This window comes from Balaenoptera physalus (assembly GCF_965194825.1).
Source record: "Balaenoptera physalus genome assembly, chromosome: 7".
Classification (NCBI taxonomy): Eukaryota; Metazoa; Chordata; class Mammalia; order Artiodactyla; family Balaenopteridae; genus Balaenoptera; species Balaenoptera physalus.
The window spans coordinates 10,830,665-10,855,113 of NC_138886.1; the positions used below are offsets into that span (position 1 = coordinate 10,830,665).

Here is a 24,449-nt window from a genome sequence, read left to right on the forward strand (position 1 = left end):
AAATTGAAACTTGATTCCTAGTTCAAAGATTCCTACATATAAGAGACTGGAAGGAACTAGGGACTTTGGTCTGAAATTTTATGTTCTTACCCCCACCTGTTGAGTGATGGGATAATATTTTCCCTGAATTCATTTCCTGTGGCATTCAGTTAATTGTAATTTGTGAACCATTTCATCTGTGTTTCCAGGCCTAAGCAGTTAATGGTGGTAACATTGTCTTTTTCCCATCTTTCATTCAGTGAGACATATAGGGATAATTCCCAAACATTCAGTTAATACCAATCTTGTAAATTGCTCACTTGCTTTCATTCAACTGATGTCATTTTTTAGAAATGTCCTCTGTGGAACTCCATGTGTGGCCTCTGGAAATGGATTTTTATAGTGGTAAGTGTAGAGGAGGAAGAATATATTAGTAGAGGAGAAATCCTATGACTTTTACTTATTTCTGTTTGAATTCTATGTTCACAAATGAAATTTTAAGTGTACCTGTTCCCAATTTCATTTCTGCTACACCTCCTGATGCCTTCGTTTCAGATAGTGGCAACCTATAAAACCGAGTGCAGTCAGTACTTAGACTGTGCAACTGATCAGGGAGTTAGAACCAGCAATCCAGTTGAAACAGATCCCCTTTGTTTTTGATACCCTTTAGCCAGCCAAGTTCCAGATTGCCTGAGTTGTCAGCATAATTTTGGTATAGTGAGCAGCTGTACTCTCCATTTCCTAAATCTGGCCTTCATCACAGTCTGAAAAGCAGGTTTTGATAAAAATCAGTTTCCAAATGTAATTTGCGTAACCTGAGCCCTTGGAATGGGTAAAATGCTCTTCGTGGGGTTGGGGAGGTATTTTTGTAACAGCAGGGCTGAGTGGAGGTATGAGAGTAAGACGCATTTCAACAACAGGTTTTGGACTGCATTTAACCAAGTTAAAGTAGAACTGGTTGCTAATATGAAGGTACTTAGTGCTCACTCACAGCATGGTAAGAATACATCTAGTTACACAGATTTTGTTGTGACTCCAGTTGTTTCTTTGGTTAAAAAAAAAAAAAAAGGCAGCAGCAGCACTGAGGCTCAATTTTGATACATACCATCCTTCTCTTCCTGTACCCCACCCCCATAGGAGGTAGTTTGTATAATGGGAAGTTTGTCTTTGGAAAAGTAGTAAGGTTGAGGTTCAGATCCATCACTGACTAGCTGTGTGACCTTGGGTAAATCGCTTTCCTTTTCTGACACTAGGCATGTACCTTTATCTTTTTTTTTTTTAATAAATTTATTTATTTATTGTTATTATTTTTGGCTGTGTTGGGTCTTCGTTGCTGCCCGTGGGCTTTCTCTAGTTGCCGTGAGCGGTGGCTTCTCTTGTTGCGGAACATGGGCTCCAGGCACGCGGGCTTCAGCAGTTGTGGCTCACAGGCGCAGTAGTTGTGGCACATGGGCCTAGCCGCTCCGCGGCATGTGGGATCTTCCTGGACCAGGGCTCGAACCCGTGTTCCCTGCATTGGCAGGCGGACTCCTAACCACTGCGCTACCAGGGAAGTCCACCTTTATCTTTTTCTTAATAAAAATAAAATACATAAGAAAAATTTTAATGTTTAATTTTTTTACATTTCATTACTTTTTATTTTGAAAGTATGTCTGGATTACAGTTCTTTCTCCTCTTAAAAGGCTTTGTTCTTATGTTTATCTTCTTTAAATGCATATGAATTTCTCCTAGTTAAAAAATAAACATTTGCTTAAATCTGTTGCTTCTTCCTGCAGAATGTTTCTCTATCACTCTTGGAGTGATAATAATAAAATACTAAGTTTATATCTTTACCACTCACCTGTTTTTAACTGAATCTGATTTTTGTTCTAACCAGTTCACTGAAACTTCTCACCAGTGATCTCTGAGCCTTTTCTTATTCCTCACACTTTTTGACCTGCATTGTGTTTGACAGTGCTCATCTTCTTTGTGAAACCCTTTTTGTCCTTTATCTTTCTCATAATCATGGATTTATATTCTACCTGTTTCTTTTTTTTTTTTTTTTTTTTATTTTATTTTTGGCTGTGTTGGGTCTTCGTTTCTGTGCGAGGGCTTTCTCTAGTTGCGGCAAGCGGGGGCCACTCTTCATCGCGGTGCGCGGGCCTCTCACTATCGCGGCCTCTCTTGTTGCGGAGCACAGGCTCCAGATGCGCAGGCTCAGTAGTTGTGGCTCACAGGGGCCCAGTTGCTCTGCGGCATGTGGGATCTTCCCAGACCAGGGCTCGAACCCGTGTCCCCTGCACTGGCAGGCAGATTCTCAACCACTGCGCCACTAGGGAAGCCCTCTACCTGTTTCTTCTTTGATCATGTCATCTCACTTTCTTTCCCTAACTTCTTACCTTCCCTTATCTGCGTCTCCATTTTACCTTCCGGCTGCTTCTCTGCACATCCCCTTCCTCCTTGGAGTTCTAATCTGTTGCCATAGCTTCAACTCTCCCATGGGTTGATGACTCCCAAATCCTTCATTCTAGCCTGAACCATTGTCCTCTAAGTAACTGCCTTTGGAAAACTTCTATTTGACTTGCCCATCATCCTCTGTTAAACTAAAGCCATTGATTTTTGTCCCTCACTTAGCTTTTGCTTTACTCTTTTCTATTAGTGATATCACATTTCTCACAGCCACCTTGGTTTAGAACCTTGAGTTCATTTTTTAAACACTTTCCTATCCCGTCCTCCCCTCATCCCCCCTCTAGAATCTAGTCAGTCAGCAAGCCGTCTCTAGGGCTCCTATGCTTTCTTTTCACTTCCATTCAGCCATTCCTTCGTTACCATTCCTGTTACCTAGATGCCCATGCCATCCATCTTGTGGCAACCTGCACATCATTGTGAGGTTAATATTCCTAAAATACTGCTTTGATCCAGACATTACCTCTATTTTAAAATCTCAGTAGCCTTTTATCAGTAGGATAAAATCTATTGCACTCTGTTCCAAACTAGCTTTCTAGACTTATCTCTGACCATTCCTCTCTACTTAACTATAATATCCTATGCAGTTCCTTCAAACACACCTTACATTTGTGTTCTTTCATTTTGCTATTGATGATGTCATTTCCCTTTCCTGAAGTGCCCTGCTGTCTTTTGTTTTCAACCTTTTTATTGTGAAATATAACACTTAGAGAAAAGTAAATAAAACACAAATTTACAGCCTAATGAATTAATATAAAACAGGCACCACCCAAATCAAGAAATAGAACCTTGACAGGATCCAAAAGCTTCTCTCCACCCCAGCAGTCTCTTCACTCTGTGTCTCTTTCCCCTCTATTGCTTGTTTGTTATTGTTGTTGCTGTTGTTGTTTTAACTTACTTAATACAAATGGAATCCTACAGTATGCATTCTTTTTTTCCTGGTTTCTTTTACCCAACACTGTTTGTATGAGTCATCTATGTTGTTGCAGTAGTTAAAATATCTTTACTGCTGTAAAGTATTATATTGTACGAATTACACTGTTATCTATAGTAAGTTGATGAATGTATGGTAATTTTTAATTTGGGACTTTTATCAAGCATGCTGTTGTGAACATCCTTGAACTTGTCTCCTAATACACATGTGCATGTATTTCTGTTGGGTATGTACCTGGGAATGGGTCATAAGGTAGGTGTATCTTCAACTCTAATAATGACACACTTTTCCATAGTAGTTGTACCAATAAACACTTCTACCAATGGTATGTGAAAGTTAGTTTTTCCAAATTGCCACCATAGCTTGAAGTCATTTTTAATTTTTAGCCATTCTAATGGATGTGTAATAGTGTATCACTATGGTTTTAATTTGCATGTCTTTGATTAATAATAGGCTTGAACAGCTTTTCATAAGTTTATTGATTATGTGGATAGCCTCCTTTGTGAAATGCCTGTTCAGGTCTCTTGCGCAGTTTTCTACTGGGTTGCTTTTTTCTTATTGATGTAAAGGAATTTTATATGTTCTGGATGTGAGCACTCTAGGTTGTGTGTATTGCGTATATCTTCTTTCACACTGTGGCTTGCCTTATCACTCTCTTGAAGTTCTTCATTTTAATGTAGTCCAATTTGATTAATGTTTTCCTTTATGTTAGTGCTTTTTATGGCCTGTTTCAAAAATCTCTTCCTATCCCAAGATCATGAAGATATTCTTCTTTATTATCTTCTGAGTGGTATATTATTTTGCTTTTGATACTTGGGTCTGCTGTCTACTTGGAATTAAATATTTTTCATGGGCTGAGGTAGAATCAAGTTTCATTTTTTTTTCCATATTAGGTATCTGATTGTCCCAACATTGTTCTTGGAAAAGAATTGTGTTTTCCTCACTGCTCTGCAGTGCCACTCCTATCATAAATTAAATATCCATATATGTATGATGATGTTGTAGGATTCTCCATTCAGTTCCTTTGGTCTGTTTGTCTACCTGTGAGCCAGTAAAAGATATCTTAATTACTATAGCTTTAAAATGAATATTGATATATGGTAGATAAAGTCATCTTATTTTTTTCTTAAGTATTTGTGCTATTTTTGTTCTTTGGCATTTCCATATACATTTTAGAATTAGCTTGTCAGGTATACACACACAGACACACACACGCACAGAATTGGGATTTTGAATGGAATTTTACTGACTCTGTAGATCTTTACAATAATAACTCTTCCAACCTATGATCATAACATACCTGTCCATTTACTGAAATCTTCTTCAATTTCACATTAAATAAGTGTATTAAAATTTTTACATAGAGATCTTATATGTCTTTATTAGATTGCAACCTAGGTATTTTATATGTTTAGATGCTATTGTAAATGGCATCTTTTGAAATTTCATTTCTGTTTGTGACTGGGATAGAAATATAGTTAGTTTTTGTATTTTTTTAAAAATTTTACCGTGCTTGCTAGACCCTCCAGTACAATGTTGAGTGAAGGTATTTATAATGGGCCATCCTTGTCTTCCAATCTCAAAAGAAAAGGTTTTTTAAAGCATTTCACCATTAAGTGTGATATTTGGTACAGGTTTCTTTAGATAGTCTTTATCATATTAAGCAAGTTTTTTTTCTATTCCTAATTTGCCAAGAGTTTAATAATAATAATTTGATTTCTATCAAAGCCTTTTTTTTTATTAAAGCACTATTTATTGCTGTTAAGATGGATTTTTTTAAACAAAATACTTTCCAGAATGTTTCATAAGTTGCAATTTTTTTATCAGGTTCTGATCTTACAGGAAATGTATCTTTAATAACAATAGCACAACTGACATTTATTGTATTTACTGTATATTAGGAATTGTATTAAGCAGTATAGTGTAGTATGAAAGGTCTCAGATCCTGGTTCAAGATTGTCTGCTTAGAATCCTGGCTCTGCTGCCTACTAGATAGCTAGGTCCTGTTGAGGACCTGGGCATATTTTTTATCCTATGTGTGCCTCAGTCTTTTACATCTACAAAATGGGAATAATAGAGTTGTGAGGAATGAGTGAATTATTATATGTGACACATATAGAACAGAACTTGTTACATAATAAACACCAGGTACATGTTAGCTGTTGTTGTTGTATACCTATAGTCGTTTATTCCCTAGCAACTGCATGAGGTGAGTACTATTGTTATCTCTATTTTACAGTTGCTAGTGAGACTTAAGAGAACTGAGTCGTGTGTCCACAGTTAACAAAGCTAGGATGTGGCAGAGCTGGAATTCATACCCAGTGTGTCTTAACCACGAAATCAGTGTATTTTAAACTTTTTACAGTTTGATCCATAGTACATTGTGATCCACTGCACACATGTACACACAGACATAAAACACACACACTTTAATTGAAAGAAAGGTTTCACAATATCTTACCCTTACTACATGTGATGCACTTTGATATTTTCTTTCATTTCTTCCAAAAATGCTAGTCGTGATGCTATGGGTTATGACATAATTTCGAAAACACTGCACTAAGCCATAGTATTTATTCATTCATTCATTCAACAAAATGAGCTTCTTCTGTGTAGCAGTCATGGTACCAGATGTTACTGTTAATGGTTTGGTTTTTTTTTAAAATAAATTTATTTATTTATTTTTGGCTGAGTTGCATCTTTGTTGCTGCGCGCGGGCTTTCTCTAGTTGCAGCTAGCGGGGGCTACTGTTCGTTGTGGTGCGCAGGCTTCTCATTGCGGTGGCTTGTCTTGTTGCAGAGCACGAGCTCTAGGCTTGCGGGCTTCAGTAGTTGTGGCTCGCAGGCTCTAGAGTGCAGGCTCAGTAGTTGTGGCGCACGGGCTAAGTTGCTCCGTGGCATGTGGGATCTTCCCGGACTAGGGCTCGAACCTGTGTCCCCTGCATTGGCAGGTGGATTCTTAAGCACTGTGCCACCAGGGAAGCCCACTGTTAATGTTTTTGATTGAGACTTAATACTGCAGTATAATCTTGGTTAGGTGTAACTAAGGGGTCCTGCCACTTTTATAAAGCAAGAACCTCAGTATTGTAAAATTCTGGTCAGATTGACGACCAGATAGATTCATTTATAAATATCCTTGTATTCATTTACTTTTTGTTCTTGCTAAATGATGTAGAAACAGGAACATCAATTTGTGTGAGCGGGCACGTGTCATTGGTACCCTGAAGAGACGTTGCTAGGGCTTTTACCTGGTTCAGATTGTTATTAATCTTCTAAGCCAACCATATCAGCTGCTTTATTCATCATTTTCATTATTTCCTTTGAACTTGATGTGTCTGCCTCTGAAGATTAATCTGTGTCCATAGTGACCCTAACCGAGCTCTGCATTAGCCCTTCTCTCTCTACTCAAGAGTGTTAACGTGTGAAGAAATGAAAATTATATGATAGTTCCTGTTACCTGCATTAGAATCATTTCTGATTAAAAATAAATTCTTAAGATTGTTTATAAGTTTTGAAAGAGTATAGCAAAGACAAGCATGTTACTTTTCTTTCTAACAATGCCCATGTGTGGTTACATTTATTTCTCATGAGTAACCAGCAAGCATCCTTGAGAACATCTTGTAGGAAAAAAATTCTGGGCAAATCATGACTTTTACATATAGAGGGGTAGGACATAACTTGATGTTGTATCTGTGGATATTTCTGGGTAACTCATCTTGAGTTAGTCTTGCTGAAGCTTAAGTAAACTATATTGGCTATTTTAGAAATGAATCAGATTGTTTCGAGGAAAACCCAAGTTAGAGGTTTCTAGCGCCAAAATTGAGACATTACTTTATATGCCAGTTGTTTCTTCTGCTTATACCCTCCTCTCCTTTCACTTGTCTAACTGGTAGGCATACTTCAGAACTCACCTCCTCTAGGAAATCTGTTATTACCTTACCCTGCCACCAGACTGACTGAATACTCCTCCTTTGTGCTAGTGGAATTTTTTAAGTTTTTTAAGTTAGAAAAAAAAAAAAAAAGGCGGTCAACAATATTGTCTAGTACTTGAGAGTTCGTAATGCTGTCTCATTCTAATACAGACCATGAGGAAGCTAGAGCTCCATGTCATTTATAGGTAATCTGTTAACTCATTGATTCTCACAACAGTTCCCTGAAGAAGGTAGTATGATCCACATTTTATAGACTAGAAACTGAGGTACCTCTGGAGAGGTTAAGAAGCTTTCCAAAGTCACACAGCTAGCAAGTCACAGAGCCTAGATTTGAACCCAAGGATTCTGACTTTAGAGACCAAGTTCTTAATCTCTATGTTCTACTGCCTCTGCTCAGAAGATTTTGTAGAGCTGACAGTTGTCTCTTTCCTTTCCATCATTGAGTTGAGACTTACCTTGCCATGGGGCCCAAGTTCAACTCTACCTCCCCACCCAAGCCTCTTCCCTTGACTGCCAGGCAAATCTGTTTACCTAATGCCAGTCTTCTCAATTAAAGTTTAAAGTTCTTAAAAACTGTCTTAGTGTTCACCCTCCTCTCTTCTCTTTCTCATGGGGAGGAGAGCAAAAGAGGAAGATTCCAATAGTTTTTACTTTAATGTTTGATATTTTTTCCCTTCATTCATCAATTTTCAGAATACTGAATTGGTGTCCTAGAAACCTCCAGTGGTAACTAATGAAGTTTTTCTTTTTAATATTATTATGAACTCATTGATTTTTATATCTGAAGTGTTTTAATCCATTGCCATCATTATTCTTTTTGATGCATAGTCTGCTCCATTTAAGGCCAATGGGAGGCTTTTATGTTGCTCCCTGTATCCTTTTGACATAACCCCATTATTAGTCTTGGGTAGTACAAGACTCATCTTGTATACATTCTGCCTCAAACCTGAAATCAACCATTTCTCTTAGGAGTCCTGGCTCCTGTTCATAGGAAATGGTATTTTTAGAGTACACTGTCTGAGCCCTTCTACCTTCTAGTATTCCTGATCAAGACAAACATTGAACTTCTCTGATAAATTAGTTAGAGTCTTCTCTCCTACTATTTTTTAACCCATTGCTATTTTTGTAGATAGCAAGCTGCCTTGTTCAGAGTTTTAAATACCTATCATTTTTCAAACCCTCAGATTTTCATCAACAACTCTGTCATCTTACTGAGCACTACAGTTACTAAGAGCCATAGTCTCTACTTTGTTTTTGTTGCTATTGTTTTTGTTGGTGGTGGTGTTTTATATATATATATATTTTTAATTGAAGTATGGTTGATTTACAATATTAGTTTCAAGTGTACAACATAGTGATTCAGTATTTTTGTAGATTATACTCCATTTAAAATTATTATAAAATATTGGCTCTGTTCCCATAGTCTCTACTTTGAAGTGCTTATTTGCCTGATTTTTTTCCCGTTATATTTTTAGGTAGACTAACAGATTAAGAACATTGAATAGATTAAGAGTGCTGAATGGTTATGAACATCTCCTTTGTGTTGTTAGGCTCACTAGTCAAAGAATACTGTAGATGTAATGAATCTGAAATTTCAGTGAGGCATATAACATGATATCCTTATGTATAAGATAGAGAAATTTCAGTGAGGCGTATAACATGATATCCTTATGTATAAGATAGAGAAATGTCTGGCCTAATTAACGGACAAAACTAGTTGAACAACTGTTTCCAGATGGTTAATTTGGTTAAGTCAGATTGAGAAGGGGCTCCAGCAGCTTGCCTGAGGCCACATTTCTGTTGAATATTGTTTTAAGGTTGGAAATGAAAATGATCTAATATTGACCATACAATATTAGAGAAAAGGAGGAGGAGTGAGAAATAACTAATATACTGGGTGGCAGGACCGGATCCCCAAAGAGTTCCATAGACCAGAATGACACATAGAATTTCTTATATAAAGATAAAATTGATCAGAGACAAATGTAAAGTCCTACCGTTGGGTTTAGAAATCCTACCCTTCCCAAGAATGGAATAAGAAAGACATGAGTTAATGTTATATGTGATAAATACTTCAGGATTTAGATGTCTGTGAACCAGATGTGAATTAAATGTAGGGCGGATTGGAAATACAGCAGTCTCAGAATCAGAAAGTCTTGAATTCTAATTTCAATTCCACTCCTGATTATATAACCAATTAAATTTCCTTACCTCTTTAAGCTTCATTTTTTTCCAATTATAAAATGTGTAGCATTTTTATAGCATAGCGTCGAGAATTATAAAATACTATGTGTATACTGGTGTTGATAGCTGCAGATACATAAACAAAACTAATTGAGTCTTAAATTAAGAAAATCAAACCATTTAGTTCTGGATACTTTGTTTTACGAGAAATTTTGATACTATATGATTAAGAATAAGAAATGGGAGAAGAAAAATTCACAGTTAGGAACCCCACTTATATCTTTAAATCTCTGAATGGTTGGTATATGAACTAGGCTAGGTTATACATTTATTTTTTGCCCGTGAGCACGTAACTCAGGGCAATGAGGAAAGCTTCAGGTTAATAGACTTTGGCTCAGTGTAAAGAAAAGCTTTTGAACCATTAAAACTATCTAAAATGGAATGAATGGAATGAAGTACCTTATTGAGTCACTGGATATGTGCAAGTAGAGTTCCAACCCCTTGTCTTGGAATATCGTAGAGGGAGTTCATTTCATGCCTCAGGTAAAGGTCTGTTCGAGCCAATTTCTAAGGCTCTTTCTTAACTCTTAAGATTCTTGATTGTGTAATATGGGGATAAAGATACCTCTCACAGTCATTGAGATGAATAAATAAGACAGTAAAAACTTCTTGAACATTGCATGGTACACGATTGGTACTTACCGAATTTTCTTTGCCGTATCTATAAGATAAAAATAATCCATGCCCTGGTCTTGGTACAAGTGAGATAATGAATGTAAACATGCTTTAAATACCCTTCAAGTGCCTTATAAGAATCGGAGGTGCAGAAATCTCTATCTGACATCTGGACGAGCACCATTTGGGACAGTTTGCTTCTTTCTGTTTGTTCATTTACAAAGGGAGACCTTGGCTTTTTTTTAGCTGTGTGTGTGTGTGTGTGTGTGTGTGTGTGTGTGTGTGTGTGTGTGTGTGTGTGTGTGTGTGTGTGTGTGTGTGTGTGTGTGTGTGTGTGTGTGTGTGTGTGTTTCCCAAGGGAAGGGCTTGACTTACCTGCGTAGAATGGATAGATTTGCCTTGCCGTGGCCACAGAGTATGTTGGTTAGGTACCTAGACTTTGGGGGTTCCAGCCCTAGCTCCCTTTCTTACTAGATGGGTGACTGTTGAAAAGTGATATTACCTCATGAGCTTCATGAGTTTCCTCAGCTGTAAAATAAGGGTACCTCAGTTAGGTTTGTTGTGATGATTCAGCACAATAACATGTGTTAGGTGCTTGGCACAGATCAGAATCTTTCCAGGAGGTTTCTTTTTTCCTTTTTGTTTTTTTAATTGAGGTATATAGTTGATTTACAGTGTTCAGGTGTACAGCAGAGTGATTTGGTTATATACATATTTAGATTCTTTTCCATTATAGGTTATTACAAGACAATGAATATAGTTCTCTGTGCTACACAGTAGGTCCTTGTTATCTATTTTATATATAGTAGTATGTATCTGTTAATCCCAAATTCCCAGTTTATCCCTCCCTCCCTTTCCCCTTTGGTAACCAGAAGTTTGTTTTCTATGTGAGTAATATAATATGATATTTGTCTTTCTCTGCTGGAGGTTTCTTGGACCCGCTACCAAGGTCTGACATAGTTCACCAAGGCACTTTTTTTTGTCATATGCCTGTTCTTTGGCAGTTGCTTGGTCCAAAGTGGAATTTGAGGGAAGAGGAAGTGAAGAGCTATATTCCAGCCTGAATTTCTGCTTTGACTAACTTGTTTGTTGCTAGACAGTGAGTTCCTTGACTGTGGGGATTATGATGATTTATTTCTGAATACCCAATATCTAGTACAGGGCCTGGACACAGAGTAGATGTTCTGCTGGAATGTAAGCTTCACCAGGGTCTTTTATTCGTTGCTGTATCCATGCCTTACAACAGTGCCTAGAAGAGAATAGTTGCTCAGTATATATCTGTTGGATGCATGGATGGCTTAGCTGGGCATGGAAGCTTCTTCACTTGTTAATAATTATAACTATCATTTATTGGGTATATACCATATGCTGGGCACTTACATACATGATAAGTAATCCTTACCACCTTCCTACAGGGTAGAAGTGATGGGCTGTCGCTAAAGAAGGTAAGGGAGAGGGAGGAGTCAAAGATACCTTCCAGGTTTCTGACTTGGTTACTGGTCCAAGTGATGATGAAACTCAGAGGAAGGAACGTGAGTTATTTTTTTAATTAGGCTATGTTTGCAGTATCTACAGGTAGATGCAGGAGTCTGTTCCTACAACAAGGGCTTTAAAGATGCCACCTCTTTGCCAGTTAGCCTGGAGAGGGTAATGTTCTGGGTCTATCCAGGGTTGCTAATTTTAGATCTGCAGGCTTAAAGCCATTATTTCCACTGTGTTCTAACTTGCAAATGTTCAGTTTCTGTTCCAGATGATCGGGCTGAACAACGAACCTGTCTCATTTGTGGGGACCGCGCCACAGGCTTGCACTATGGAATCATCTCCTGTGAGGGGTGCAAAGGGTTTTTCAAGAGGAGCATTTGCAACAAGCGGGTATATCGGTGCAGTCGTGACAAGAACTGTGTCATGTCTCGGAAGCAGAGGAACAGGTGCCAGTACTGCCGCCTGCTCAAATGCCTCCAGATGGGGATGAACCGGAAGGGTGAGTGGTGCTTGCGGCCCACGCTTCACCCATCACTTTATCTTTAGTGTCAGCCATTAAGCCTTGAAGTTATTCATTTCCCAAGCCTGCACTTGTACTGTGTACTCATAACCCAAAAATGAATCTGCCTACAGGGATCTCCCAGATTAGGTGGAAGAAAAGACTGGTGAGATGTTAAGGATCCTGTGAGAATGAATGCACAGGGTCCATGTGGCAAGACCCCAATTAACAATCAGGCACTAACTAGGATTAATATACTCCACTAGTTCTTTTTTCAGGGCATGATGAAAGGAAGCAGGAATTTTATATGAAACGGCAGGAAGGCAGTAGGTCCCCTGAATGTGTTATCATTTTGTTTGGTACAAGCATGGCATACTCAGGTTGGGCATACCCAGAAATCTGCATCCAGGTTGGTGAAGAATTTGGGATTTATTGGGAAGTTTTCCAAGAGCCATTAGCCTAAGATGACATGAATAAACCAGTATTCTAAGGGGGTTAATCCAGAGGGCAGCTTTGAAGAATGGATTGGGGTGGGGGAAGCAGAAAAACCACCTAGAAAGTTTTTAGAAGAGTCCAGAAGAAAGCTATGAAGGATCTGAAGGAGAGGAGGGGAAAGTAATGGCACAGATGGGGAGATGCGGGAGAAGCTCACCTGATAGGAGTTGGTGACATACTGAGTATTGGGCAGTACCAGAGGTTGAAGCTGATCATTCGAATTAATAGTAAATGAATTAATAAAAGAATGGGGCAAAATGTTGGCCTTGGTAGGTGCTGAATTTGAAGTACCTGAGAAGGACACACACATAGATGTCCGCTAAGGAAGTCGGATTGGAACTGTGGTGAAAAGTCCTGCTTACAAATAGAAGTTTGTGGAGCTGTTGGCATAGAGGTGGTAAACTTTTGTTAGTGGGTAGAAATCACCCAAAGAGAGAACTTGGATACAGAAGAGAAAGAGGGCCAATGTCAGAACTTGAGGAGTATTCTCATGGAGGGTGGAGAGCGGTGCAGTGCAGTTCAGTAAAAGAATAGAGGCTCAGGAGGGTAGAGGTTGGTGACAGACTAGCTCTGTGACCTTGGGCAGTTTGCTTTATGTCTCTGATGCTAAATCTTACCTTTAAAATGGTACGATAATACTTAACTTTCAGAGCTCTGTAGAGGATTAAATATGACAATGTATATAAAATAACCAGCAAGGTATTAAGAGCTCATAGTAGTAGTATGGGGTGGGGATTAGTCAGATTTAATGAATTGTTCAAATTGGTTTTGTAGCAGACACTTCAGACTGGTTTTTTTTTTTATAATTTTTTTTTTTTTTTAAATTTACTTATTTATTTATTTATTTTTGGCTGTGTTGGGTCTTCGTTTCTGTGCAAGGGCTTTCTGCAGTTGCGGCGAGCGGGGGCCACTCTTCATCGCGGTGCGCGGGCCTCTAACCGTCGCGGCCTCTCTTGTTGCGGAGCACAGGCTCCAGACGCGCAGGCTCAGCAGTTGTGGCCCACGGGCCCAGCCGCTCCGCGGCATGTGGGATCCTCCCAGACCAGGGCACGAACCCGTGTCCCCTGCATTGGCAGGCAGACTCCCAACCACTGCGCCACCAGGGAAGCCCCAGACTGGTTTTTTAAATTGTGTATGGGATAATAAGAATTTTTTGAAAACTTGCCTATTATGAAGAGAGGTAAGAGAGATATAGAAGGGCATTTAGGTAAATATAGGTCATTTATAATTTACTTACAATACTAATATTTACTGAGCATTGTGTGTACCAAAAAGTCTTATATACTTTCTATGCATTATCTCATTAAATACACATAACAACCCTATTGTTAACTATTACCCTCAGTTTACAGAGGCAGCTTAGGGAAGTAAAATGACTTACAGGTAGTTGGATTAGTGGTTGTTGTATTGACAGTTAATAATTTTTAAAATGTAATTTGTTATTAATCAAGCAAAACTTGTACCTAACCACACGGACAACACACTGCTTCACATGTCTACCATATGGGATAACTAGTTGCGTGTTGGAATGTGCTATATTTACTGAATGATAAAAACATTTAATAGGGCATTTAAACTGTTACCAACTTTGTCCCCTGTCTATGTTTCTAACCTCATTTGTCCAGAATTTATTGTACCTCAAGCATGCCTTGCACTGACCTGCCTGTGCTAGGTTCCTTCTGCTACCTAGAAATCCTCTCCTTTCCCCACTATCAGTTTACTCCTGCAGAAATCCTTACAAGCCACCAAGTAATGTCTTGGAGAGAGAGTCTGGTCATCTGACTTGGTTTTGGTCTCCAGTTTTCTCATCTTCCTTTGTTGCCTTCACTGAGAGTATTTTATCAAAGCATATTTATGAGTTGCTTTCTTGACTGCTCTCTCTGATGAATTGTCCTGCTTATTTAGTCAAGAGTGTGAGATTCTGAGGCTTTCAGCCAAACTTGCCTATTTCAGGGAGGAAGAAGCTTACCCACATAACCCATCTAACCATAGCCATGAGAAGATGACACATGAGGTGTGAGGGATGTAGAGCTGCCTTCCTAGGCCCATTTGCATGCAGAGCAGACAGGCTCAGTTGCATGGTGAAGGCTGCGTCTCAGAGAGAAACCCTGCCACCTCCTGGTTGGTGCTGAGAAAGCAGAATTAAAATTGCAGTTGCCATTGGAGTATTTTTGGGGTGATGGAACTATGGTGTTTGACACATAATTTTATGCATCTATAGTCAAAAGCTATAGAACTGAGCACCACAAAAGAAGTGAATTTCACTGTATATAAATTTTTTTTAAAGCAACCAGTATGGTGGAGGGGGCGGGGTGGAGAGAGACTGTAGCATATAGCAAATGAGTCTAATATTACAAATAAATCACATAGCCACACTGAAGGGAACGAGGAAGAAAGGAGCTGGCCTTGGAAAATAGTATACTGTATTGACTGTATACTGTTAAAACTGAAGACAAAAAGAACTGTATACAAACAAAGCACTCTGGTTTATAAATTTGATTCTCTCAAGGTTATGGTTTAGGAATTCTTTCACTACTTTGTTTGTATACTAGGGTTGAACAAATAAGGAAATAATACTGTTGATAATGAGAGTTGGGTTTCTCACATCAGGGAAAGAAGTTATAAATCAGGAAAGGGGAAGGCTAGAATGAAACCTCTGGTGCTAGATTGGAGTCAGAGGTTGTTGTAGTATGGACTCATGTTTAGGTAGATTAAAAAAATATAGATGTGTGTATAGATACATGAGTTGGTATACATACATATATTTCCTAGCTCAGCCATTGAGAGGGGCTAGAAGCAATGACACCCCCAATAGTAACGAGCACACCTAGCGTCCATATCTTGGTTTCTAAATATCAATAAAAGGAATCAGGAGTCCTTGGAGAACTGGTTGATTTTAGGGCTGAGGCAGGGAATATATAAGATGAGTCTGGAGCATCTTGTGGTGCCAGAAAGTTAGAAGGTGCTATAGATATAGATATTTAGATATATGTTAGTTTATATTAGTTTTTAACCCAGAGAATTATATATATATATATATTACTTTATAACCCAAAGAATAAAATATCCATGAGTTCATACTGATAAAATGAACTGAATAAATAGAGGAATGATGATTCTTCCTTATAGAGGAATTCTAGTAAGTGTAGAAAAAATGAGGGAAATAGAAAATCACCATTAGAACACCACAGTAGTTGCTATAGGCAAGATCCACTGATGGATGCTAAAGTAAGAGAGCATGGGTTTAAACGGAAACAGAATATTTAGAATAGTCTCAGAATATTTAGTAATTACAAAGAGAAAAATAGTACATTTCAGTAGAGAATTCTGACAGGTATCACTTTAGCCAAAAGATCAAGAGTAACATCAGTGTGTTTACATTGACATCATGTACCCCCTGATATGATCACTAAGAAGGGCACACATATACATATGCACATATACACACACAGGGATGGATAGATTTGTCCCCAGTCTCATCATGAGAAAACATACAAGCCCAAATTGAGCAATATTCTTCAAAATAACTGGCATTCTACAAAATACTCTCCAGAAGTGTCAAGGTCACAAAAGATAAGGAAAGACTAAGCAACTGTCACAGATTGGAGGAGACTATGCAAACATAACAGCTGCATGCATTGTGAGATCCTGGATTGGATTCTGGAACAGAAAAAGGACATTAATAGAACTGGGAAAATCTGAATAAAGTCTTTGGTGAATAGTGTTCTACCAAAGTTAATTTTCTAGTTTTGATGAATGATCTATGGCTATGTAAGCTTAGTTAACAGAAGGGGAAGCTGGGTGTAGAGTATACGGGAAATCTCTGTATTGTTTTTGCAATTGTTCTATAAATCTAAACTTAGCCTCAAAATTTAAAAAAATTAACTGTTAAAAAATACAGCTGTCATGTGTGAGCCTACACTCAGCCTATGCCCCCCATCTCTGGGCATAGATATCTTTTCAGACCTTGAACTTGGCTGGTCAGGAAATTAATTAGCAAAGCAATGAGGGAGATTTAAATAAGGGTGGTGAGTAGAGGCTGGGCCCTTTCTGTCCATCCCCACTACTACCCCAATACCCCCAAAACACATACTCCTCACACATCTTGCAGTCTTTAGGTAAAGTCGGGCTCCTCAGAATGATTCTCAAGACCTCTGGCATCCCTTCCCTCTCCCTCTGCTGCTCTTCCCACATAATCCAATTCTCCAACAACTCAAGGATATTTCATGTTTTGGGGGCTTTGCACATTTGGTTTCATCTTCCTGGAATGTTCTACCCCCTCTTCTTCACCTGACTATATATACTTTTCTTTCTAGACTCAGCTTTTATTTGTAACATCCTCTAAGACGCCTTCTCTGACACCACCCCCCACCAGATAACCCTTTTGTGCTTCCATCGCCCTTTTTTGCTCTCTGCATAACGCTGATCACCTTGTACTCTTTGTCTGTGTACTTGTCTGTTTCCCCCGCTGTCCCCATTATTAGACAGTGATCCTCTCACGGGCCATGACCAAGTCCTGCTTTTCTCTTGTGTCCCAATCAGTGTAGGATGCTTCCTGGTTTGATGAATTGACTGTGGTGGGGGGTGGGCAGGGTAGGAAGTGGGATGGGGGAAATATTGTTAAAATCATCAGAGGCAAGAGGAAGCTACACTGAGCCACATGGGGAATTCATATCAGTTAAGTAATTATGCGAAAATATTTAAAATTCCCATAACTTTGTTGTCTCATAACTTGCTAGATAACTAGTTCAAAAGTGAAAAGGTTAAGGAAAGCTTGGAGGAGGTTGGTGTTTGTAGAATGACATTGTTGAGACAGTGATCCTGTGGCATTGCCGTATCACTTTACCAGGATAAAAATGGAGCACCGAGAAATCTCAAGGAGAGATAATATTTGAGCAGAATCTTGAAGGAATAGAAGTTCAAGCTCCTTACAAACTTAAAGAGCTTTGTAAAAATGACTCCCCCTTCTGTCCCTCTCTCTTCTTCTGTGTGTGTGTTCTTAACTATTTGGGAGTAAGTTACAGATTTCATTCCCCTTTCCTTCTAACATAACCACAGCACTATTATCAAAATCAGGAAATTTAACATGACATAATACTATTAACTAATTGCAGACCGTATTTAAATTTCACTTGTTATCCCAATGTCCTTTGTAGCAATTTCTATTTTCTAATCTAGGAGCCAATCCAAAATCACACATTATATTTAGTTCTTAGGTCTCTTTAATCTCTTTTAATCTGAAGTGGTTCCTCATTCTTTTCTTGTCTTTAATAACATTGTCAATTTTTACGAAAACAAATCATTTATTTTGTAGGCTGTCCCTCAATTTGGGCTTGTCACTTTCCTCACAGTTACGTTGCGGTTATGCAGTTTTGGCAAGAATGCCACAAAAACAATGTTCTGTCCTTTTAGTGCATCCTATCAAGAGTGCATGGTGTAAGTTTGTCCCATTATTGGTCATTTTAACTTGAGTCACTTAGTTAAGGTGGTGTCACTTGGGTAACGTGGTGGTGTCAGATTTTTCCACTGTGAAGTTTGTTTCTCAATAGAGGCAGCAACACTTGCAGAGGCAAAACTGTGTTGTAAAACAGCATGACATGTTCAAGAACTAACAAATAGTTCTCTGTAGGTACAGTATAACATTTGTGGCTAAAGATGAGGATGGAGAGTCCCATAAGAACCAGATCACAGAGGATCTTGAATGCCAAGCTAGGGAGCTTGTATTTAATTAGCCCATAGACCACAGGGAAGCACCAGTGGATTTTGAACAGCGCTTTGATGTAGTTAGCTTTGTGTCTTTCTACCTTTCTGGTTTCTGGGTTTGGTTGGCTACCCAGGCCTAAGCAAGTGCGGAATAGTAGGTACATGAGTTCTAGAGCAGAAAAAGTATTTGTGCTTCTTCTGAGTAGATAGAAGAACCATAGCTGGTGCCATTCTCTTAGGCTTAGACGAGAGGTGCGACAGAACCGTTCCTGTGATCCTATACCCAGAAGCCCTTTGTTCTGTTGTTTTGTTTTAATAACTTCACTACCAGAAGACTCTCAGCCCTGCTGAAAAACTTGCTCTTAGCTCAGTGTAGCATCAAGGAACAAGCACAACTTTAGAATCAGAAGACCTAAATTGAAATCCCAGCTCTGTCAGTTCTTCGCTGAATAACCTTGAGCAAGTCCCTTGTCCTCTTTGAGCTTTCGTTTCCTCGTGTCTAAACTGCATAGGATAATAATAATGTATATACTTTTTAAGGTTGTTGTGAGGATCAAATGCAGTCTCATGTATCTGAATATAAGTTTTAAAATATGATCCAGGTTCTTAACAGAGGTACTGTGACATGTGGTATTGCTGCCCACACCTCAGGCAGTATCATGCCGTCTTAACAGATGTTACCATCTCTGATTAAACCAGTTGTTTATGTTCTTCTTTAAATTATCTTTTTGAAAAAATCAAAGTAAATTTTCAAACGGAATTTTTATCACCTCAGTGAATGGAAAATCAGTATTTTTTAATGCACATTAGGATAAATGTACAATTAAGAGTTTATGCACCACCTAAAATTATGTTTCTCCATTGGGATGCACACACACTTCGGGAAATTGTAGTGGTGGAAAGAAGGTTGGTCTCAATCTGATAGTCTGATTCTGATATTTAGTTTCTATCACCCTAAGCAAAATACTTCATTTTTCTGAGCATTAGAGTCATCTGTTCAGTGGGAGTGATAATACTAATACTTTCCTCATGGGTTAATTTTACCCATGATACTATCTAACACGTATAGGAGTTTCTTACTCCAGGCGGGGTTGAGGGACAACACGAGCTTTTAAATATCCGAAGGTGAAATTGGCAAGATATAAATCTTTAAGATTTGTGGCCCTTTAAACAAAAAGGAAAGCAAGTTGAGTTCCTTCCTCACCTCCAAGACACTGAGAGTGAAGTACCAAGTGAGAAATATTCAGTATTCTATCTGCCAGTGATAGATCTTTGTTCTGTACCTGTGAGCTGAAGCAAAGACGTGTGAGATATCAGTATTGGAAATATGAGTATCTGAAGACTGTCATTGACCCTGGAACAGCAGAGGAGGAATTTTAAGGATGTTTAGAACTTGAAATAAGGTTGAAAGAGAGCTTCTAGACAACAACCAGCATGCATCTAGATAATATATATCTAGCTGTCTATGTTTCTTGACCCAAATTCACAGCAGCCTTGTAAAGCAGACTGTTACCTCCTACTTCATATGCCAGGCCCTTTGCTTGGTGCTTTAGCTAAATTATATATTATCCTCACAATACCCCATAAGACAGGTTCCAATAGCCCTCTTTATTCTTAAGTAAACTGAAGTTCAGAGAGAAGAAAAAAACTTGTCTGTAATTACACAGACCTGGCAGAAACTGGATTTAGACTCAAGCTTGACTAATTCTGAGTGTGTAATCTTCTAAGACTAATAATGGCTGCTTTAAAGAAAATGAACTTCCTGTCAGCCTTTCAGTTACCACAGGTAACTGTTAAGACTTGGAGCCCTTAGCTTTTGAGGCAACCAGCCCTGCCCTAAGGACTTTACAGATGTTCGTGTTAATTTTTTTTGGAGCCAGGTGTATTATAGCAAAGCTTGCTCTCACATGATGCTATTACTTCTCTGTTAACATTACCCTCTCTAAGCCACCTTCCACAGTTGCCATCACAAAGATTTTTCAAATATGCCAACATGACCACATCCTCCCCTGCATTCCATCTTATCCTCAGGCTCCTCTGCTAAAGTCCATACTCTTAGCCTGGCATCCAAGGCCCTCTATGATCTGGCCCCAGTTGGCCTCTTCAGTCTTATCTCTTGCTACTCTTCCCTCCGTCTCTCCGTCTCTCCGTCTCTCCGTCTCTCCTCTCTCTCTCTCTCTCTCTCTCTCTCTCTCTCTCTCTCTCTCTCTCACACACACACACACACACACACACACACACACACACACACACACACACACACACACACACACACACACACACACACACACACACACGCGCGCTTCAGCCAGACTGAACCACTTGGAAATTCCCAGAAAGAACACTCCATGCTTACTTTCAACTTGAAGCTTTTCTGTATACTGTCCACTCAACCTGGAGCACCCTTTTCCTGCCTGCATAAATCATATTTATCCTTTAAGACTCGGTTCAGAAGTTATATTTTCCAGAAAGCTTTGCCAGACACCAGAGCCCTTCTATAATTGCAAATCAGGGGTTCCTTGTCTGTGCCCCTGTATTAAGTGCTCTGTAAACAATGATGGTAATAGTGTTAGTAGTTGTTATTCTTAATGAGGCTGGTACTATTTAAAGTCTGCTTTTTATAGTTAGGAAATGCTAAATAGCTTCTTTTTGTTGAATTACATGAGTGGGAAATCAACTGCAAGGGAACTCTACTGACTGCCTTTGTAGAAAAGAGCCAATGAGGTCAAAATTCTGAGTAATTAAAAAACAAAAAAACAAAAAACCTGTTTTCCTCATCCTGCAAATTAGTCTCAAACCTAGACTGGAAATAAAAAATATTTTATTTAAAAATGGGAGTATTCTTTTTATCTCCCCCCCGCCCTGCCTCCTTGAATTTATCAAGGCCTTCAAATGCATCATCTTGGTGGGATATTTGTAACTGTAGGACTATTAATGCTGTCATCTTTGTTGAGCATATTGAATGTATACAGTGTGTGTAGTGTGTATCCAGTGCCTTGGGGGCCCAAAAGTATCGCTGCCTATGAGCTAGCCTGGAATGATGGAAAGAATACGTGCTTTGGGTCCAGAAAGATCGGTGTTTTATTCTTAGCTTCACCAATTACTACCTTATGCTTTTGGCCAAATAAGTTCTCTTTTTGTGCCTAGACTTCTGTGGGCATGCTTCTTACTGTCTTAACTTATGTTTCCTTCCAGCAATCAGAGAAGATGGCATGCCTGGAGGCCGGAATAAGAGCATTGGGCCAGTCCAGGTGAGTTCTAGGTCTTACTCTTTGTGATCTACCCTGAAAGCTCAGGCCTCCAGATGCTCCTGTAGCTGCTCACCTTGATCCTCTTATCTGCTGCTAGGGGGAGCCATCTTTACTTTCATTCCTGTAAAACTGCTTTTAGAGCCTGGATATGAAAGTGCTTTGAAAATCTTAAATATATAAGATAATGGTTAAAGCTCCACTTGTGATGCCTCAACTCTTCCTAAGGATTTTTACAGAAGATGAATCCAATTCTGGTTCTAAAGCATCCAGCAGATTTTTTTTTTTTTTTTTGGCCGTGCCACGCGGCTTATGGGATCTTAGTTCCCTGACCAGGAATTGAACCCAGGCCCTCCGCAGTGAGAGCACGGAGTCCTAACCACTGGACCACCATGGAATTTCCCAGAGGACTTTTTATGTCAGTCATCTAAGGTTGTAGTTACTTAGTCTGGCAGAAATCAGCAAGACTACTTTGCTGTTCAGTGTCGCTAAAGATATTTCAGCAGAAAGTTCATTGATTGCCTGTTTGTAAAGTAGGGAAGGTAATACCCATTCAGTCCCACAAACATTTACTCAGTATTACTTACTCTGTACCAGGCCCCCTGTACTGTAAACTCAGTGTAGTGGGAAAGACAGATACGTAAACGGACATCGTAATACAGTGGGTGATATCAGAGGTTGCCCAGGGAGTACAGAAAGAAGGCGCTTCTTTTCTGTTTGGACCAGAGCCATGGTTGAGGACTGAAGACACTCAGGAAAGGCTTCCTGGAGAAGATAAAGTTTGAACTGAGTCTTCAAGGAAAAGGAAGAATTAGCTATGTTGAGAAGGGGTGGAAACCCAAACATCTTTTATTCCTGCTAGACAGAATAGACTGTAAAAGGAATCTTCAAGGAATGGCAAGGAGTTCATTCACTCAGGCTAGAGCACTGGGCACATGTTGTGAAGTGACAGGAGATAAGGCAGATTCCTTGAGTTTGGAATCAGTTCTCTAAAAAGTGGCCTTCAACCAAATTTGATTATAGCTCCTTCAGTAAAGCTTTTGTGGGGCCAGCCTGCATCGCTTGTTCTTACTTGGCCAGCAGAAGAACTTCATCATGATAGAGAATTGGATCTGCTTACGACCCATGAAGTGAATCCTTCAGTACCCTAGTGGGCAGGGACCATGATTCAAGGATTATGGGGGTAGACCAAGAGGCAACTACTAAAAGGTTTTAAGTAGAAAGAGGGATATGGTCAAATTTGCGTTTTGGAAAGATCATTCTAGCAATGTGAATTGTTTATGAGGAGCTGGGTAAGGGTCAGTGAAACTGGTGGCAGAGAAAAAGCAGTTAAAAGGGCTTTATGGAAGTCCAGGCGAGAGATATAGACAGTGTGGTTTCAAGTAGGACAGTGATAGTGCAGATTGAAGAGAGGGAATAGATTCAAGAAACGTTTAATAGGTAAAATTGATAGGATTTATCCAATTGAATGTGAGGGAATGAGAGAAAGATAGGAATTCAGAGTTGGTTTTAGACATACACTGATGATGTATGGGAGGGTTTTCTGTCACATGAGCTTGGTGCACATATGCAGTCAGGTGTGGGTGTGTGCTGCATTCATTCTCTTTTTTAAATCAAACATTTTTATTCATTTATTCAAGTCATATGTGTCTCTTGCAAATTTATTTCGGTCTCCAATTCATAGCTGCTCTTTTTTGTGTGGTAAAAAACATATAACAGGAAATACACCTCCTTAACAAATTGTTAAGTGTACAGTACAGTAGTGTCAACTAGATGCACATTCCGTACAGCAGATCTCTAGAACTTCTTAATCTTATCACTGAAACTTTATACCTGTTGAACAGCAACTCCTCATTTCGTCCTCCCCCCAGTCCCTGGCAACCACCATTCTACTTTCCGCTTCTAAGAGTTTGGCAACTTTTGATACCTCATATAAGTGGAATCATGCAGGACTTGTCCTTCTGTGACTGCTTTATTTCGCTTAGCATAATGTCCTCAAGGTTCATCCATGTTGCAGCATATGACAGGATTCCTTCTTTTTTAAGGCTGAGTAATATTTCACTGTATGTATATAGCACATTTTTTGTTTGTTTTTGCTTTGTGTTTTTTGTTTTTAATTTTTATTGGAGTACAGTTGACTTTATGATGTTGTGTTAGTTTCTGCTGTACAGCAAAGTGAATCAGTTTTACATATACATATATCCACCCTTTTTTAGATTCTTTCCCCATATAGGTCATTACAGAGTATTGAGTAGAGTTCCCAGTGCTGTAGAGTAGGTCCTTTTTAGTTATCTATTTTATATATAGTAGTGTCTATATCTCAATCCTAATCTCCCAATTTATCCCTCCCCCATTCCCCCCGGTAACCATAAGTTTGTTTTCTACATCTGTGACTTTATTTCTGTTTTGTAAATAAGTTCATTTGTACCATTTTTAAAGATTCCACATATAAGTGATATCATACGATATTTTCTTTGACTTACTTCACTCAGTATGACAATCTCTAGGTCCATCCATGTTGCTGCAAATGGCATTATTTCATTCCTTTTTTATGGCTGAGTAATATTCCATGAGTAGTATGTACCACACCTTCTTTATCCATTCCTGTGTTGGTGGACATTTATTTTAGGTTGCTTCCATTTCCTGGTTGTTGTAAATAGAATATAGCACATTTTGTTTATCTATTCATCCATCGATGGACATTTAGGTTGTTTCTACCTCTTGGCTAAAGTGAACATGGCCTTGGCTGCAGTGAACATGAGAGTGCAGATATCTCTTCAAGATCCTGATTTCAACTCTTTTGGATAAATACCCTGAGTGGGATTACTGCGTCATATGATAATTCTGTTTTTAAGTTTTTGAGAAACCTCCATA

The 24,449-nt window shown here is 38.9% G+C and overlaps 1 protein-coding gene across 5 annotated transcripts in view; it reads left to right on the top strand.

Annotated features, from left to right (window-relative positions):
* Positions 1-24,449, top strand: part of NR6A1 (nuclear receptor subfamily 6 group A member 1) — a 213,379-nt gene that overhangs the window by 162,153 nt on the left and 26,777 nt on the right. For all 5 annotated transcript variants that reach the window (XM_082467790.1, XM_082467788.1, XM_082467789.1 and 2 more), the window contains 2 exons: positions 11,887-12,129; positions 21,523-21,578. In XM_082467790.1, coding sequence (XP_082323916.1) covers positions 11,887-12,129; positions 21,523-21,578 — 299 coding nt within the window. The remainder of the gene's footprint in view (positions 1-11,886; positions 12,130-21,522; positions 21,579-24,449) is intronic.